This window comes from Zonotrichia albicollis, chromosome 5 (genome assembly GCF_047830755.1).
Source record: "Zonotrichia albicollis isolate bZonAlb1 chromosome 5, bZonAlb1.hap1, whole genome shotgun sequence".
Taxonomy (NCBI): Eukaryota; Metazoa; Chordata; class Aves; order Passeriformes; family Passerellidae; genus Zonotrichia; species Zonotrichia albicollis.
In genome coordinates, this window is record NC_133823.1 from 53,768,846 (window position 1) to 53,787,701 (window position 18,856).

At 38.4% G+C, this 18,856-nt stretch overlaps 1 protein-coding gene across 2 annotated transcripts in view; it reads right to left on the reverse strand.

The window, feature by feature from the left end:
* SLC2A9 (solute carrier family 2 member 9) overlaps positions 1–18,856 on the reverse strand; it is an 80,301-nt gene that overhangs the window by 36,389 nt on the left and 25,056 nt on the right. For both annotated transcript variants that reach the window (XM_074541760.1, XM_074541761.1), the window contains exons 6-8: positions 15,247–15,379; positions 6,428–6,615; positions 2,804–2,914 (exon numbers count right to left, since the gene is read on the reverse strand). In XM_074541760.1, coding sequence (XP_074397861.1) covers positions 2,804–2,914; positions 6,428–6,615; positions 15,247–15,379 — 432 coding nt within the window. The remainder of the gene's footprint in view (positions 1–2,803; positions 2,915–6,427; positions 6,616–15,246; positions 15,380–18,856) is intronic.

Here is an 18,856-nt window from a genome sequence, read left to right on the forward strand (position 1 = left end):
CAGGGAATTATTTAGGTATATTCCACCCTGCTTCAAAGAATTGCATCAGGTTAGATAACTTACTGATGTAACACGTCTATGAATAGTAAATCTACTCAGTATTTCATTCCAGAGGATAAAAAACATCAGAAAAAAATTAATGAGCACCCCACTAAAAAGTAATTGTTTAGTAATTCCTCTAAATCAAATCTGTGTTAAGTACAATGGGTAGAATTCTCTATCATTAACCAAAAAATATACAGAAAATTTATACTGTCTCCCTAGAGAGAAGCCAGGGCATCAGGTATGCAATGCTATACATATTTCATGAAGTAAATTAGGAAGAGGTGGTGCAAGTGGAAGTTGCAGCCAAATTACGTGAGTGAAAGGAAAACTATGATGACTGTTTCATCTTTCAATGTCTTGTTTATATGGCTTTTGCTGGAAAGGAGGAGGGATGGAGCTGTAGGCAAATCATGCTACAAGTGGGCATATCAAGGGATCTGAGGCAATACAGAGCTATGAAAAGGATGGAATATTAATTGTCTTTCCTCATGGACCACATCAACATTATTATTGTTGCGCTGCTGCTGCTCCCAAGAGATGAATTAAATGGAGACTTTCAGAAATTTTCACAGTTTCAGTATTTTATCTCCTCAATATTACTTTGCTTCTCCATGAAATACATCTCTATTTTACTGTTTTCCTTTGGCATTCGTAAGGGTCCCATCAATGCAAGTCACCAATACCCAAGTACTCTTACTGAGGCTCAATCTCATACTCCCTAATTTATGCAAAATGATCACAGATGGTACATGATTTCTAGTGTACATTTCCAACTGCTATTTCATTTAAGAGGACAGAAACTATACCTCTATAACTGTTTACCTTTACTGAAATTGTGAAGTTTATTTGGAGTAAATCTGGTTTCTGCTAGCAAACACAACATATTAAAAAATACCAGGAAAATGAAGTTTTCTTCTTGCTTTCTTCTGTATAATCTCTGAGTAATACAAAAGGCATACACCTGGCTTAACATTTAAGGCTGTGAAAGAGATTTTTTAAAAAATATCAAAAGGAGACATTGGGAGAGGTTGGGAGTGGAAGGAATCCTGTCCTCATCACTAGGCATGAAAACTTGATGGGAACTTACTCAAATAAAGAAGCTGCAAAATCTTCAGCTGAAAAATGAAATTCACGTTGTTGTTCCTTTAAACAACAGAAATGGAACATTTATGAAGATTAAGAAAATAAAGTTAAGGCTAAAAGGCAGAGTGTCCTGAACTGAGAAATTGGAAGGGAACAGGTGTATTGGTATATCAGCATTTCCAGAGGCACAGCAGGTAGCACTAACAAAAAAATTATTAAGAAAACTTCCTCTTGAGTACAGAAAGTTAAAACACATACCATGAGCCAAAGTACACCCATCCACCTCATTATGTGTGAGGAGTGTGCTCTGAAGAAGCCCCATAAGCTGACAGCACAGAAGGAATTGAAAAATAACAGACCCTATTTATAGAATGGCTTTAATATAATGGAATCATCTCCATGTAATTATCATCTGTTTTCACATAAAAGAGGTGTATTCTTCACCTAAATCAGTGGTAGAATTATCATTATTATTTTTCCATATATCTTAAACAAAGAACCATGTGTGCAGTATCACAAAGAAATTGTAAGAGGTAGGCACTTTCATATTTCTCTATTTCTACCTATTGAAATGAATAATAAAATAAAAGTCTCTTTAATATAAAAAAATAAAAGCGGAAAACAGATTTGTGGAAATTCACAAACATCCGAAGGTTAAATGTGACCCCATAGAGTCCTTATGTCCTAGACTATAAGAAAACATACCTGATAGCTGGATTTAATTTAACATTTTGTAGGTCACAGGCAGTTACTCTGCCACTGAAAAGGACCCTTTTTCCAAAACCATTATTCTGACATTTAAAAATGCTTGCTGCTATATTCAGTATTGTTCAGATGGAATTGGTGCAGAATATATGAAGAAAAAATTCAAACAAAGAAAGGTCTGCTGGCTTGTTTGCAGCTTTCCATTCCAAAGACTTTTCTTATCTATTGCAGTACAAACATAAATGTATATAAATATGTAAATAAATTCCTTTAGCAATTAATGGTGTAATCACCTACTAGAACTTGAAGTTTTAGTTTGCTCATTTAGTGTATTTTTTTCCTAGTCTTTTCCTGTACATAGATGAGTTTGTCTGGAGCAAAGGACCTGCTCTGTAGCCCATGGGTTAGGAAAGGATGCCTGTTTGTGCTGAGTGAGCAGCAGAACTGACACCACATGGGACTCCCTTGTTCCAGCAGGGTGGCTTCACTGTTCCACCTCCCTGGGTGGCTGTTCCTGCCAGCCACACTGAACAGCTGTAGCTGTGCTGTGCCTGAGCCCTCTCCAAACAGCTCCACAGCTGCCGCAGGGTCATGAGAAGACTGAGATGTGAATAAACCTCTGGCAGGTAATGTTGTTCTACCAGGTGAACTAATTTATGAGTCATCACTAAATATACTTTGGCCCTTGCTGTTTCTGCCTTCTTCCTCTTCACACATTCAGAGCACTGCAAGACATACCAACTTTTTCTGTTCCTTTTATGAATCTAAAATTAAAGAACACCTTAAAAAAATATTCCAAGAAAACTATTTGGTTTAGGATTAAAATTAGAAATAATATTTTTAACTGCATTATCAACCATTACACTTAATCAACACACTATTCTTTTTATATTTTTGGCTGTATAGGAAAATAAAATCTAATAATATTAAAATATCAAGCATGCTAATGTATTTTCATAACCATACTTACAGAGAAAACAGCAGCCAGAGTCTCAACACCACCAGTACTTAGTGTAACATAAGGGATTGTTTCACGATTGATCCCAGATTCACTAAAGATATTGTTTGTGTAGTACCAGATCTGCATCAGAGAGAATAAAATGAATTATTAATCATTACAGGTTGAACTACAATATATTGGTATTCAGTCCAACCATTCAATCTGCTTGAGGTGGGACTTGTTAAAACTCTGAGCACTCCCAAGTCACCGAGGGCTGAACAGGACGTCAGACGTAGGGAAAGTGCCTAATTCCAGGTGGATTAGGCACAATGCTGCTGTAGTTCTACTTGCAGACCCAGGCAGAATTGCAAACAGCTTCAACTCAATTTAGCTTAATTCACTTTAGGAGTAAATCAAAGAAACTCACTTTATACTCACAACAGGATACAAACTGGTTTCATGCAGCTTACAAAGCAGGTTTGTGTAGCTTTATGGAACACTTCAATAGGATGCAACAACAGAGGAGAGAACAGGAAAGAGATGTTGTGAGGCATTGAAGAAGCTGCTCATTTTTTGGACAGAAGGAGTGAGGTGCTATTTCTGCTTTAACCTTACTGGAGTGTGGATAGCTGCAGTCAAGCCATCCCCCCAATCTCTTTCTATTATCCACAGAAAGAAAAGATACTTTTAAGATTAGAGTTGCTTGGGGAAAAGTAATATGCTGTTTTAATCAGAGGCTTGAAGTAGCTGTCACTAAAGGATAGAAATACAGGTTGTATGACTTAGAGGAAGTCAGTCATATTTAGTCATTAAAACCATATTCAGGCAGAGAATATATAGTGGCAACATTCTAAAATACTGAGTCTGGTAAGCATCAGGGTCTCATTCACATCAACTTCCCACTTTGGGAAAGAGTCCCTTAGAGCAGTATGTCATACAGTGTATTATACCTCAATATGAAAAAGTATAACATTCACCAGTGAAACTTCACCCTAGTTTTGTAACTTATTTAGAACTGAGATAAAATGGTGGAGGATAAATAAGCTTATTATGGTTTATATGTGTCAGGTAAATGTTAACAGAGTAGAAGAGAAGAAAAGGAAATAATTTATGTAAATTTAGGTCAGGCTGTCTGGTATTTTGTTCTAATTGAAAACATTAACATGATTGGAGCTTCACCATGATTTCTGTTCCATGTTGAAATAAACAAATGTAGTGTTTTAAGTAAAACATATTTTTTGATCTTAAGTAAAATCCTTAAAAAGAAGCAAGTGTTCTCAGGTACCAGCAGGATGATTACACAAATCTGCCAGTTGGCAATTTCCCTGGAGAACGACCTGAGATTGTCGCCCGAAGGAATCCCAGCTTTCCATATGCCCTGTCCAGATGGTAGTTGTGGAAAAGACCAGACTGACTAACAGAGCACTACAGACAAAGCAAATGAGTTATAAGGAGCCTTCCCTGCCAGCAAAACCTGGCTGGTGCTGGCTCACACCCAGCAGGTTGGTTCAGAGGCACTCAGGAAAACCAAGACCCGGGTTCACCCGTATCTGTCACACCTGGGCCTGTCCTCTCATCTTCGAGCTTTGGATGACTCGAGCAGCATCAGCCAGGAAAGCCAAGTGGTCCAGCTATTTCTCTTGACCTCTCAATTTTCTTGGTTTTACTATTAACTGTTACTAACAACTGTTTAAATAATCCATTTCAGAACAAAATTTTTGTGTGAATAATTTTTTTTCATGTTTGGTGACATTGCATGAGAGGAGAAACGGAGTAATAATAATAAGGAAGGCTTGAAATAGCCAACTCAACACATAGGTTCCCTGACAAAGAAAGTTTTTCTGAGACATATTTTCAGAAAGTGGCCATCCAATGACACTTTTAAGTAACTCTGGCATCCCTTTTGGACTGGAGATGCCTGACTATCTACCCACACCCTCACTGAAGCCATGAGAGTGTGATTTCATTCTGCCACAGAGTACTGGACAATTTCCATCAACTAGTAAGTATCCTCAAAATCACAAAACTCCTTCGTTTCTTCTGAAAATTTAGCTGTGATCTTTTCTTATAGGCAATGTGCTCCATTGAACAGTCTGTTTACTACTATAAGTGTCATTTTTTTTCTCCATTATGTGCTGATAAATCTTAAAAAGACTGGATGACAAGATAATTCTGGGGCTTTTTTCCTCAAAAATCTATCCACAATGAGGAATAAAATAACCTGCCATTAGCACTGAAATCCTACCATTAGAAGAAAAGTCTACCTATACAAACATTATTGTAGTTTACCCCATAGGATGAAAAAACTCTTTTAATTCCCTCCTAGTATTTTCAAAAAGCTTTTAGATACCAGAGTTCCATTTGCATTAATCTTTTAAATAGTCTTAGACAAATTACTTTTATTTGGAGTCTTAAAGCTATAGAGACACCTGAGAAAAGCTTGAGCTAATATTCACAGATACAAAACCACATAGATTTGTTAGTCTTGGGGGGAATATCTAGCGGAGTGTGGTGCAGAGCACAGTGAGAGTTCCTTGCATGAGCAAGAATATTGTTCATATATATATAAGCAAGTAATGCATTTGAACTACGACAAAAAACCCCTTCCCTTTGAGGTGCTTCATGAGAAAATTTGTTTTGTGCAGCATAAAGCATCTAAGCCAGAGGCCGCAAGCTGCAGCAAGGATAGTTCTGGCTGGATATAAAGAACACACTTTTCACAGTGTAAATGGTGTAAACACCTGGCAGAGGTTGCCCAGGAGGGTTATGACTCTTGACCCTTAAATATGTTTCAAACACAACTGCACAAGGCCCTCAGTCGCCTGAGACAACCCTGAAGTCATTTCCGCTCTAACTAAGGGCTTGGACCAGTTGGAGGGATCTTCTGGCCTTAACTGTCCTGTGACCTTCTCATATAGGCTCAGATAGGTGCTGAAGGAGACTTCTGATATCCATTAGCCTCAGACACATTAATGGCCAATAGGATTCACTGTTTTATGTCTTTTCCCTCTTTTGCTTCTCTTTCCAAGATAGGAATATTATAGAAGAAGAATATTATTATATTATATTATATTATATTATATTATATTATATTATATTATATTATATTATATTATATTATATTATATTATATTATATTATATTATATTATATTATATTATATTATATTATATTATATTTATTATATAGAAGCAACAACAAAAAAACCCCAAACAAACAAAAAAAACCAGAACAAAAACAAATATGCAGTGAAACCTTTTAAAATCCCTTATAGGAAGTTTTGATGACTTCTGTAAGTACTGAACTGAATGAATCCAAGCTGAAATGTCTACTGCAAAAACTCTGAATAAGCATGGGGCATGTTCAGAAACAGAGAATCTGAGCATCAGAAGTGAAAGCTGCATCCTCTTCCTTTGCTGATCTTTTCTACCTTTCCATGTATTCCTTCAAACTTAACACAACATGGCTTTCCTCAAACATTTTTTGTTTTACGAGCCCCCAGGCAATACAGATCTCTGGATCTTCCCACACACTGCTGTCACAGAGTCACTGCTAGAGGGAATTCACAGAGGTTGGTAAATAGTGTAATCCAAAGCTCGTTATAAGGGAAGGGGGCTCCCCAGGAGGTGCCATGGCCCGAGGCAGGACACTTACAGCATTCAGCCCACAGAGCTGGTAGCAGCCCATGGTGACGACCACGGTCAGGATCTGCCATCGCACCGCGCGCGTGCGCAGCAGCTGAAGCACCGACACCAGCTTGGTGTTCCTCTGGGCCCGAGACTCTGCCAAGACTTCCTCTATCTCCTGAGACACATCACCTTTCCCAAGGAATCTCTGAAAGGCTGCAAAGACAGGACATGTACTTTAGGCCAGACACTTGGCATTGTGTGCATTTATAACTGTCTTGCTTCTTTAAAATGGAAATATTTGGCACAAACATGAGGCATACATGGGCTACAACTCAATTATTCTTCTGCCAACAATATCATTCTGCTCCAGATGTGATCTGGTTCATCCCTGCTATTGGGCTCAAAAACTGAAACACAACCATAAATTGTCTCCCTATGAGATCTCTCTTATGTTATTTCATATATAATACAGCCTAAGGTCCAGTGAAGAGTGAAAACCCTGTGTGACTTGAAAATATTACCAGAGTGCCTCTGAACACTATTTGACTTGACTTTTGCAGCCTAACAGTATAGCTGTTCATTGTTGGAGATACATTGGATAGAGAAGTAGTAAGATGTAAAAATACATATAAGTCTGGTAAACCAAGAAAAGGCAGACATTAGAAAGGAATAGCTACTACTCTTCATATTTCCTCTAGTTTTTACTAGCATATAGACAAGAAATCACTTTGTCAAGGTAATTAATACTAGAAATAATTACCCAGAGCAGTTCAAGGCTTTATATTTATCAATGCTGGAGTCATGGGAACAAATTTACATGGCAAATGTAAGCAACCAACCAACCTCATCTCCCCAGAAACACACCACACCATTTTGTATTGCACACCGATAGCTTCCTGAAATATCCCTCCACTAATAATACAGGCTTTACACTTCCCACCTCCTTCAAGACAGAGATACCTCCAGCTGGATGTGATGTGTCTCCACCAACCTTGTTTGACAGATGCTGTCTATGCAGTCATAGATACTTTTGTCTCAATCTAATGAACACACCCCAGGGGCTGGCATTTTAAGAGATGTTTAAAATGCTCATCATCTCAGAGTCACTGCAGAGAAACAATGACATTACAAACACCCCTGCAACAAGGCTTTGCCACCCAGTAGGATGCTAACATTCAAAACAATCCTTTACACAGCAGGTCACTTGAAATTGTCATTTTTATTAAATGAATAAGTTCATTTAGTTCACCTAAGAGCAAAACCATTTTTTTTTATCCACAGCTTTGCATAACACTGCCTATAAACAAGTGACCACATATTTCGGTATGTTTAACACACCTTTGGATCATAAACATCACTTAGATGGTCAAGAAAATTAGAGATACTGACCAGTCATGGTTAATACATCCAGACTTTATTTTGATTTTGAAGTTGCAAAATTTTATCTTTACCCAGGTGAAAAGGGCAATTTGTGACATTTCATTGCTGTGACGGATCAGTCGCACAAATGAACTGGTGGCCTCCCAGTGACTGCACAAGGCTGCACATTCTGCCTTCTCCTGGTCTGGCAGTGGAGGGAGCTAACCTGAGCTCTGGGCCAAGCTTTTCTGAGGCACTCAGCACTACTAATGAATTTTAATGGGCCCCACCTGATTCTGCTTAACAGAGATGATGATTTTTTTAAGGCATGAACGACCTCTGGATGTTGAATCAATTCATAACATTCATATATTCTGATAACTAGTTTCTCTCTTGTGAGATGAGAGGTCAGAATTTTTAAATCTCCCAGTAAAAGCAATTTCACTTATCTTTTCATACAGGCTATACAATCAGAAATGAATGAACAAATTGAGACCTCAAAACTAAAATTAAGCTGCTCAGGTTTGTCCTTGGTTTTTGCCCATTTTTAAATAAATAACACTCATTGTAACAAGTGTGATCTATTTAAAGACAGTGATAAGAAATGTAAAATTAGAACAACGTGTGTCTACAGTGTGTTTAAGTCAATGTCTCATACTGAAATTTCACTTTCCTCAGTACTATTAGAGTGTTGATCGAGAAAAATTCAAGTAAAGATGAGAACAACCAGACATATATCACCATAGTCTTCCACGAAAGGATTCTCTCAGATTTTTAAGCATCTGGTGTAAATTAGGTCAGTGCACAGTCTTCTTTATTTTTCCCGTTCTTAAAATCCTCAGCATTACTTTAGGTCACACAAGTCAAAAACATAGGTGCAATCAAGTAAAAAGATAGCAATCTGTCTTTTTTGCACAAGAGAGTTTGCTGTATTTCTAGAGGGACAAGGAACTAAAAAACTGCAATTATCAAAATTGTCAAGTACAAGGCAGGAAAAACATAGACACCCGACTTCTTTTCTTTCCTTCACGGCATTAAGTAAAAAGATGTAAATGCCACTAGGCAATGGTGATGGGAATTAAAATTACCAACAAGTCAAGAAATACTAAGAAATTACTATGCTACCCATGCACAGTTTTGAATAGGCATCACCCAACCTTCTTGGAAAAACATTTTCCTGCTACTCAACGTCTTTAATTTTCTTCCATTACGAGCTTTTCAGTACCATAAGAATCACAATTTTATATATAAATAATGTGGAAAGAAATTCTGCATTAGCAGAGAGATAGGGAAACTCAAAAGTCTCTCAATGTGTGATGTTCAATTTATTAGTTTTACAGTCTAAACCCTGGCATTGCTGGCACTGAGAAGCACAGAAGTCATTCCTCTCCTCGCTGCAATGACTCATTTCCCTCCGTGACTGGCTGCGTCTCTCTGTGGGGAAGCTTTATTTTCATGTAACACTTAAAACATCTAAGGAGTTGCAGCTCTAGAAACTTTTAAAAATTTCCAGATTCCTATTTAATTCCTTTGGATCAGAAGGTTTTAGAAGCTCAGCCTCCAAAAGCTGGAATACTGCCTTCATAAAATAGGAAAAGAACTGGATGGTTCCAGTCAAAGGGAAAGAAGTCAGGAAGCCCTTCCATTTACTCCACCAGTTTTTATTCATCTCACCTAAGTGAAGGTGAAACACCTGAAAAAGGTTCAAATATCTGGAAAAAAAGTCCATTGGTACCATCTCTGAAACAAATCAGGCCTTTAAATTAACTGAAGAGGGGCACTCAACATCTCAGCAACATAGGGAATTACTAATTCTTTTTCCACTATAGTACTTCCAGGACTTGGCAAAGAAAGCAGTTATTATCAACAGAATTAGCACATGAATTTTGAGATGAAATTTTAAAAGATCAAAATGCTATTGAGTGGTTTACAGTATAAAGCCAGCACCAGGCAAAGGGGGGCAGAAAAAGAGAGAAGTAGTCAAAGTTTGTTTGGGCTTATTATTTGAAAAGAAATGGAAAAAAACTAAAATAAGCTGCTGGAGTGTTATTGTCGTCTGTTTCCCATGGACACATTTGCTCCCCTGATGATCAATTATATTAAATTCAGCGTCACCCTGTTTCACATATCTTTGTCTAAGTTCTGCTTAAACAGCATCTTATTTGGCCACTGTTGAAGATAGATAGTAGAAATTTCCCTGTAATAACTCCATGTTACCACAGAAATAATTCACAACATGAACTAACAGTTATTTCATATAAACTAATGTTATTAGTGTTGCGGTGTGTTTAAACTTTCAGGTCCCTTTCCCAGGTGTACCAATACCCTCTTCCCCTCCCCCCCTCGTCCCTTGCTGAGTGAGTCCTGTCAATCAGGCTTAACATTCCAACAAGGCGTCGTGTGGTTGGTCAAGTTCAAAGGATGCCCCTCAGGGGTCATTGGCCTGTCTAGCTGTCATTCTCCCCTGAGACCCTGCCCCTCCCACCTGGTTGGTGGCTCACCTGTCCCCTCCCCCTGCCCCAGGAGCTTAAAAGGTGAATCAGGCCATGCAGCCAGCATTCTGTTGGAGCTGTTCCGAAGATTCAGGCCTCTGTAACCATGGAATAAACCTCTGGATATAACCCTCCAGCAGAATCCTCTCCTTTTTTCTCTTCACCATCGCCTGAAGCTTTCCTCCTGAGGTAAATGGAGTTCCTAACAAGCCTGGACTTGTTTAGTGCCCAGCTGCAACCACCAGCAAGCTAAAGGTGTCTCTGGGGTGATACATCACACCTCCCGCCTTTGGCCTAGCAGCAAGGGTCAGACCGGCCCAGGCACAATCTAACTGGTAATATTGGGATTCATATTCCAATAATTAGAGTACTGAATATCCAGAAGAATAACTCAGGTATATCTTCCTAGAAGAGATATAAGTATAATCTTCCTAGAAGAGATATAAGTATAATAATGCTATTTAAATCTAGAAAAATATAGATTGTCTACTAGCATGCAGCATAGCAAAATTTAAGAGAAAAAAATCTCAGAAAATATAACCACAGACAAATGACTTCAGGCTTTTTGCATATGTCACCTCCCTCTTCTTCTAAGTAAAGAATACAGAGATCTTTTTTGAATTATTATCCAGGTAAGTATTACATTTTTGCCGGCTTGTATTTGTGGTTTTACACACATCAATAGGCCTGTTCAGGTTCACCTGAAACTAGCCAATATGTACTAGTAAAACAAAACATATACATGCCACCCTAAAATAACACAAGAATTGGTAAACAGAGTTATATTAAAGGTCCAATGGCATAATACCCTTTCTAAAAGACAGGAGGCTTAAGAAAAGTTTAAAAACAAATCAGACACACCACAATCACTCCAGCTTTTGGCAGGTAAAAGTCTGAGGTGAAGCCATCATCAAAAGCCAGCAAGTGTAGTAGTCATGGCTGTCTCTTCCTTTCCAGTAAGAACAGTTTCTAATCCTTACAGACATACAAAACCCACAGAGAAACAAAAATAAATAATATGTGTGCTTGTTATCAGTCATAACAGCCAATTTAATCACTGGATTTGCAGCCACTTGTTCCTGCTGTTAAAGTTTGGGTTTAACACCTCTCCAGTCCATGTGGGCCCCCTGAAGGACTTAGTAAAAAATTGGCTGCCTGCTTTTTTAAATCAGGAGTGGCCTTGCTCTTTTGTCACATGAAAAGATACCAACCCAAATCCATCTTTCTAAAAATTTAAATCCATGCTTCTCATTATACCTATTGTAATGCTTTTTTCATAACCATGGGACTTTTAATGTATGACTGAACATACTGGATGAACAGATTTTGTATGTCACCAACAGATGTTGCTGTGACATTTTATCCAAGTTGTTTGACCCTTAAGACATAACAATATTCTTTTCTCTGGCAAGCTGGGATACCAGCTGAATTATTGATTTACGTGACCTGCTACTGTGGCTGCATAGAAAATGCAAGATTCCTCTCTGTAAGAGTGCACTTCAAAAAAGACACCTCAACTCTCCAACTGCAAGTATTAATAACCCATGTTTTTAGCTGTAGCAAATGTTCCATTTTATCACTACTACTGATTTTATTTATTTTACATCGTTGTGATACTCACAGATCAGGGGTGCACTTGGCATGCAACTAATAGACAGCCAGTGTGAAATCCCTGTCTTAACTGTCCTAGAACTTGGATGGTAAACTGATGCAATTATAGCAGCAGGTTTTTCTTTTTCTTCCTGTTTCTATCGCTGTCACTTTTCATTTCCACAATCTCCTTCCAAAATCCTTCTCTTCAACCACTTGAATATCCATTTCTCTGCTGTCTGGCCTTGATTGAGAAGAAGGATCACACCAGTTAAATGCTAGGCAATTTCTTACCTTCTATTGTTACCAAATGAGAAGAATATTAGATATGGGACCTGGGAGAGGAGCTGGGGTGGTTCTGCTCTTGCTTCATTACCAGATTTTTCTTCTTGGACAAAGCAGGTTTACAGGTTATGCTGCTGTTCCAGTGGACAGTTCTCTCCCCAAAACACATGGATCAGTTCTCCCATGCTCAGCAGTGAGAGACAGGAATATGAGAGATAGTTCAGATCCTTTGGGTCTCAGGGAGTAGGACATAGGTTGGTGACATGCAGGAAGATGAGCCAAGCTCATCTGTCAGTGCTGCTTTTGGCGGCAGAGAGCAGCAGGTCAGACAGGGTGTCCGTGTGTTGGCTCAGCCGCGCATCGCGCACACGGCTGGAAAAGGGAAAGCAGGGCACTGGGTAAAGCCCAGCTAATGGGGCTCAGGAGACCTCACTATCTGAGGAATCGCTGCCCCTGTGCCCCAAAGAGTAGCTTCTCTCATGGTGCTGTGGCTTAGGCTTGCACAGGATGCCTCTCTAACCCTCCACCCTCATCCCTCCATTTTTTCATTGTTCAGACATCATGTTTTGGTCCTTCCCCTTCTCTCAGCTCTTATTTGCCCCTTAAAGATATCTGCCACAAAAGAGGTTGACACCACTCATATTTTGGTAGGTAAAGGCTTGTTGCCTCCTGAGACAGAGAAGAAAAGGGGGGGATGAAAGCAGGGGCAAAACTTTGTGGAAACTCAATGACCTAAATTATCTCACTGGATTTTATTGCTCTATAACAATTAGGAAGATTAATGTTGTTGGCTCCATTTTAGGAGCTTTGACATACATGCATACTTTGGAGTATTTCATAAAGACTAACACAGTCATCTGTTTTAAATACAGCAGACCTTTTGAAAATAATAGTTTTACATTTCTCTGACAAGGTATAATCCACAGTGAAATATATATTTGCATGAATAGCCTTGATCCATTAAGGGAAAGAAAAGGGATTTAGTCAGTAGAAAGAGTTGCAATTTTCCAATATTAATATGCAGATTTAAGCTAAGAGGCAAATAATTTAAAAGCATTACTGTAGTCATCATTAAAAAGAAGAATTCTGCTTTGTCATTATATGACTTACAAGCAGAAGGGCATTTTAATAAATCACAACTCCTCCAGTCTTCTTAATACTTAGACTTTTCCTCCCCCATTTCTGCTGATAATGCGAATATCCAGATGATTTGTCTCGATTGTTGATTCACTCTCCTATTTTTTGAATTCCACTGTAGACCACAGTCAAAATGAGTTACACTGTGTAGTACAACATATCTCAGAATTGAGTCTTTTCTTATAGAATTAATAAAATCCAAAAGCATATATTCACATGCAGTGACTTTGAAAAGCTTTTTATATCAGCTGTCTCTTTTTTCTCTGAGTATCTAAATTTATAGTCCTTAGGGTGGCTCATGAAAGCCATCTTCTTTTAATCAGTAAACCAGTGGCTAAAGCTCATTTCCCCAGGCAACTGTTCTCCTCATGCTTTCTACTCCAAAACCTACCTCCAATACCTCTGGATTAGATTTCAAATTATTTCCAGAACACGTATGCTGAAAACATCCCAGAGTGCAGTTGGCACATTACCAAGCAACAGTAAGTGGTGTAAATTTCAAGGCAGGTGGTGTTAATTTACTGCCATGCTTTCTAATTTTTCAACTCTACCTATGAGAGGTCCAGTTTCACTGTCAGTGCTGAGGTGTCCAGGTGCTGTAGCAGGATTTTCAATGGTTCCTCATAGCAAGTGTAACATTATGCAATTGCATTGCAGATGCAGAGCCTTTGCCAGCCATAGCTCCGGAAATATATCTACAGTTTTATCAGGCAGAAATGAGCCAGTTTAAACTTGGCACCCAAAAGCCAAATTTCTTCCCTGCCCAGCCATGGTGCTGCAGAAGTTTCCACCTAACAGCCAACCTGAGCCAGGTCCTGCTCTGAGCACCACTGGCAGGGCAGCCCTTTCCTTGGAAAAGCTGCTCTCTGCCTCCTCAAAACTCTGCTGGCTCCTTAAGAACACTTTCAAAACCTTGTTGCTTTTGTGCTCTTTTTTTGTTTTTAAGCAATGAACTGTATGTCTGAGGCTCCAACCTTTATAGAATTCTTCATTCAACACCAAATTGAGACAGCATGGGAGTCTCTTCATTAGTATGCTATTGCTTTTTCAGAGGCTCTTCAGAATAAAAAAGGCCAATTGTTAGTTTCAAAATAAAAGAAACTAGATGGAGTTGCATTAATTTTATGCTAAAAGGTTATTACATTTGTATTTCAGGTGTTGATACACACTTTATAAGTTTTTGCAAGCAACTAGTTCATGACTAAAAATGTTAAGGGTCATATTCAAACAAAGTTTTTAAGAATAATTTGTAAAGCACTTATGTTTGGTATTTTGGTATTATAATCAAACTCTTTTTTTATATACTCCTGTTTTTCATATGTTGTTATAATAAGCTGAACCAAACTTTTTAACATTCTCTCACCTGTATTGGGACCCTAGTAAATTTACTGGGATGGGGAATGCAGCAACTGTGATCACAAAAGCAAATTATAGTTTTATATCTGGAACCTAAGGTAAGGACAAAATATTCTGTGTCTGCAAAGCTGAAGCAATATGGAAGCACTGGAATTTTTTAGTTAAACAGATGTATGGGGTTTTTATTAGATCAACCAAGGGTATTGAGTTACAGAACACAGCAACTACTGGGGGAAAAAAAGCAGCAACAGAATCTGTGTTTTTACTAGACAAAGTGCAAAGACTGTAGATAAGGAAGGGTCACAATGACTGAAACCACCTTTTACTTTCAAATGAACCCTGCACAGAGCAGCTGGCACACAACAGCAGGATGATTTGGTTAGTTCTGTATCACTGGGTGTATAATGTTATATAAGTTACTTTGCTGGAGAATTTAATTTATAAAAACTTCAAAGCTACAGCTATATTTACACATACAGAGACAAATGAAAAAGTGAGAAAAATTATTGTCAAGAGATTCTCTTCTATGAGGATATTCTGCTTCTAGTGTGGTACCAGAATCAGGTGTCTCCAGCCTGAATCCCAACAATAAACACCCTTTGCTGCAAAAAGGAACATATCCTACCTTTTTCTGCCTTGCTCCTGTTATGCTTTTCGAGTAGGAGGTACCGAGGGCTTTCGGGAAGAAAAGGCAGAATCACAACTTGTATCAACGATGGAACAATGATGGCTCCAAATAAGAAAGGCCACCGAGATTCCTGCAAATGGATGCAAACAGGAGTCAGTAATAGTCTCCCAAAGTGACACTTGGAAGAAAAATAGCTTTGATAGGAAACACTGTAATTTTTCATCATTCAAAGTATTGTGTCCACCACCAGAGTGACGTGTTCCTCCTAAGCTCAGTAAGTGGTTTGAGCACTTCCCTCTCAAATCACCTTACTCAAGGGCCAAGTCCCCAAAGCACTTTCCATTGTCAGTTTTTATTTTCCATTCTTTCATTTCAGCAAAGCCTAAAGTATGTTCTGCATGGTATGGGATGTAATCCATGTCTCAAACCTGAAACAGGGCCCAAGACAATCAACTGAATAAATCCCAGAAATAACCGGTGGGGTATCTCCTAATCAAACTTTTCACCTGTCCTTTTAGGTGAGAGGAGTGTTTTTAAAAAATTCTCCTGGGATGGGAAAACAACTTGAGAAAGTGTTTTTTCCAACAATTTAAAGCTTGAGGTAATTGGTCATCCTAAGAGCCTGCATTACCATGAAGGCTTCAAGACCCTAGTTCTTAATTCCTTTTTTCTCTTTTTTTTTTCCACTTGAGTGGAAAACTTTCTGTAATGTAGATGAACCAAAAGTGGTGAATATTGTTTATGGACAAACAAGCATGGATCTTATTTTAAAAACTACAAAACTAAGGTTCTGTCTTTAAAACCAGTCAATAATTATATAATCAAGTGGGTACTGCTTTGTAAAGGATAACTTGGGAAAACAGGCAGTAAAACTTGTCACCTTCATTCCATATCTGCCTGGAATAATTTCCTGCAATATAAACCTCTTTGCTATGTACCATATAAAAAAATTATAGGGTGTTATAATTTTTGACAGTACCTCCAGATAAAAATGTTACTCTTGGTCAGCCCATCATATTTTCTGAAGGTTTTTTCCCACCATGTCAAGGACACTTCTTAAAGGAAAAAAAAGTATTTTTTCTATACTGTTTTTATCAGTATTCTTCGCTCCTACTTATGGAGATTTCCGTGGAATAAACTTACACTCCTTTTAAAGTCTCCTATAGTGTATAGGAGACTTTCTATGTTGGTCACATTTATCTCAAATAACTCTTCCTGAAAGCATTATTTTGAAAAACTTATGAACAAGACTCTGAATTTACCCTCCACAAAAAATAGAAAACTAGAAAACTGTGCTACTATAATGAAAAGCCCTTTATTTTTGCCATATAACACACCGAGTTTTCTTTATTTCCTCTGTTAAAAATTCTGGTTTACTTCTTATCATGCTAACTTCTAAAACCTTAAGGTAAACTCATAAATACTCAGAAATGCTCATAAATATGCTCCCACTTGCCATTTTGGCATGAATTGATCAGAAAGTCACTGAAGCCAGTGGAAACTTCTCCATCCATTTCAAAAGATTTCATGCCTATTCAGCATTTTGGAGCATGTGCTCTACTTGTTTTTCTCCTCATTTACATTATACAATCTTAACTCCTTCCTCCCAGTACAGAAAAGAAATAGTAGGAGTAATATAAGCTTAAAGGATCATCAAAATTGCTGGAAATCAGGTTGAACTAGACCCTCTAAAGAGAACTAAGAGAAGCAGGCAAAAGGAGGGTTTCATAACCCCTTTAAGAAGGAATAGAATAGGACATATAGAGGGACAGTGCTCAGAAGCAGTAATAAGCTAAAGGCAAAAGACAATGTAGGTGACTGAGAAGACACTTAAAGCACTTTACCTCAATTGTCAGCAGTAAGAAGAAGCACACAGGCACTGCTGGGAGAAATGAAAACAACTACCTCCCATTTTATTTCAGGAAAAATTTAAATGAGCATGAAATGTTTTAATTACAGGGGACCTGATTTCATCACCCACTCAGAATTGGTACAAATAACATGTCAAGATGGTAAAATTTTCATTTTAAACTGTCACATTATGGATATTTGCTTAGGCTGGAGCATGAAAAACCTGGCTTTGATGTATTTACAAAAGACAGTTAAACAGTAGAGCAAGTTTGACAACCACAGACTCATTCAAAGGTTGATGGAATAAAGTGCAAAGCTGCAGAGACAGAAGATTGGGTGGAAGGGAGGGAGATAAAGTATGGCATGGATTTATCAGCTGCAAATGAAACAAGATTATGGTGCGCTGAAATACAGTAAAGAAAATGTTGCCCTGTCAGAAAATCATCAGCTAAAATGCAAAAGACGGAACTTATTGTAACCATCAAAAGGTGGAAAAGAAAGTGGCATGGAGAAATGTCAACAGGCACTGCTGACAGCTAAACTATCCCTATCAAATTCAATAATCTATTTAAGCACCAGTGACATTTAGTATTCTCAGCAATTAGGAAGATTTTGATGAAATGTGAAGACACACTCAACACAGACCAGGTAAACAATATACACATAAATATATTTTAAAGGGAGAACAGAATTGTTAACAAGACCATGCAACAGAGGTTGGGAAGAAGTGCTGTAGTGCCCTGGACATGGGCACCCATGGGCCAAGTAAATATCCCAGTATGAGATGAATAACAGGAGTAAAGGAAATATGCAACTGTGACAGGCTTCACTCTCTTTGTTTCCCTCTAAATAATTTCACAGAAACAGAAAAAGAGAATGGGTTGGAAGGGACCTCTAAGATCACCTTGTTCCAGTACTCTGCATGGGCAGGGACACCTTCTACTATCCCAGATTCCTCCAGAAACCCATCCAGCCTGGCCTTGAACACTTCCAGGGCTGGAGCATCTGCAGTTTCTCTGGGCAGCCTGGTCCAGTGTCTCACCACTCTCATAGTGAAGGATTTCTTCCTAGCACCTGTGCTAAACCTCTCCTCTTTTAGTTTAATAAATAGATTTAAATTATTTTTATATATTTATTTTAAAGGCATAATCTGGACATATCTGGACATATAATCTGGAGAATCTCCCATTCTCAACTCAGCCACTATTGCACAGTCAGGGTTGTCATTTGCTCTCTGCCCAGAGTTTGGGTTTCTGTGCTGTGGAGATCCCCATGTCCCACTGAGCATCCTGACCCCAGCTGCTCCCAGGTAGGCTTCCCCCATCCTGTCTCCTGTCCATTCTAGAGCCAAGGGAAATGCTCACACCCCAAATACCTTCTCCTAGGCTCAGGCTGGACATGGGGTAGCACAGGGCACTCCCCAGCCCCACTCTGCATCCCTGTGCAGCCACCATGCTGCCTCACAGCACTGTCAAGGGCTTGGCTACCTCTAATGCTTGAAATGAGCAGGAGATGGTATCAAAATAAATACTCTTTTCCCCTTTTTAGCACTTAGTGCACAGGATGATCTGTGATCTCAGTGAGCAAGTCTATTTACCAGTCACTATTAAATAATCACCATTTAAGTATTTATTCTGGAATTAATTCCTTGGGGATGGGGTTGTGATGAATTTACTACAGTGCTGAACAACTTATAAACAGAAATGACCTTTTTGTATAATGTTCTTCTGTAAAATGACATATTTTACTCATTTTG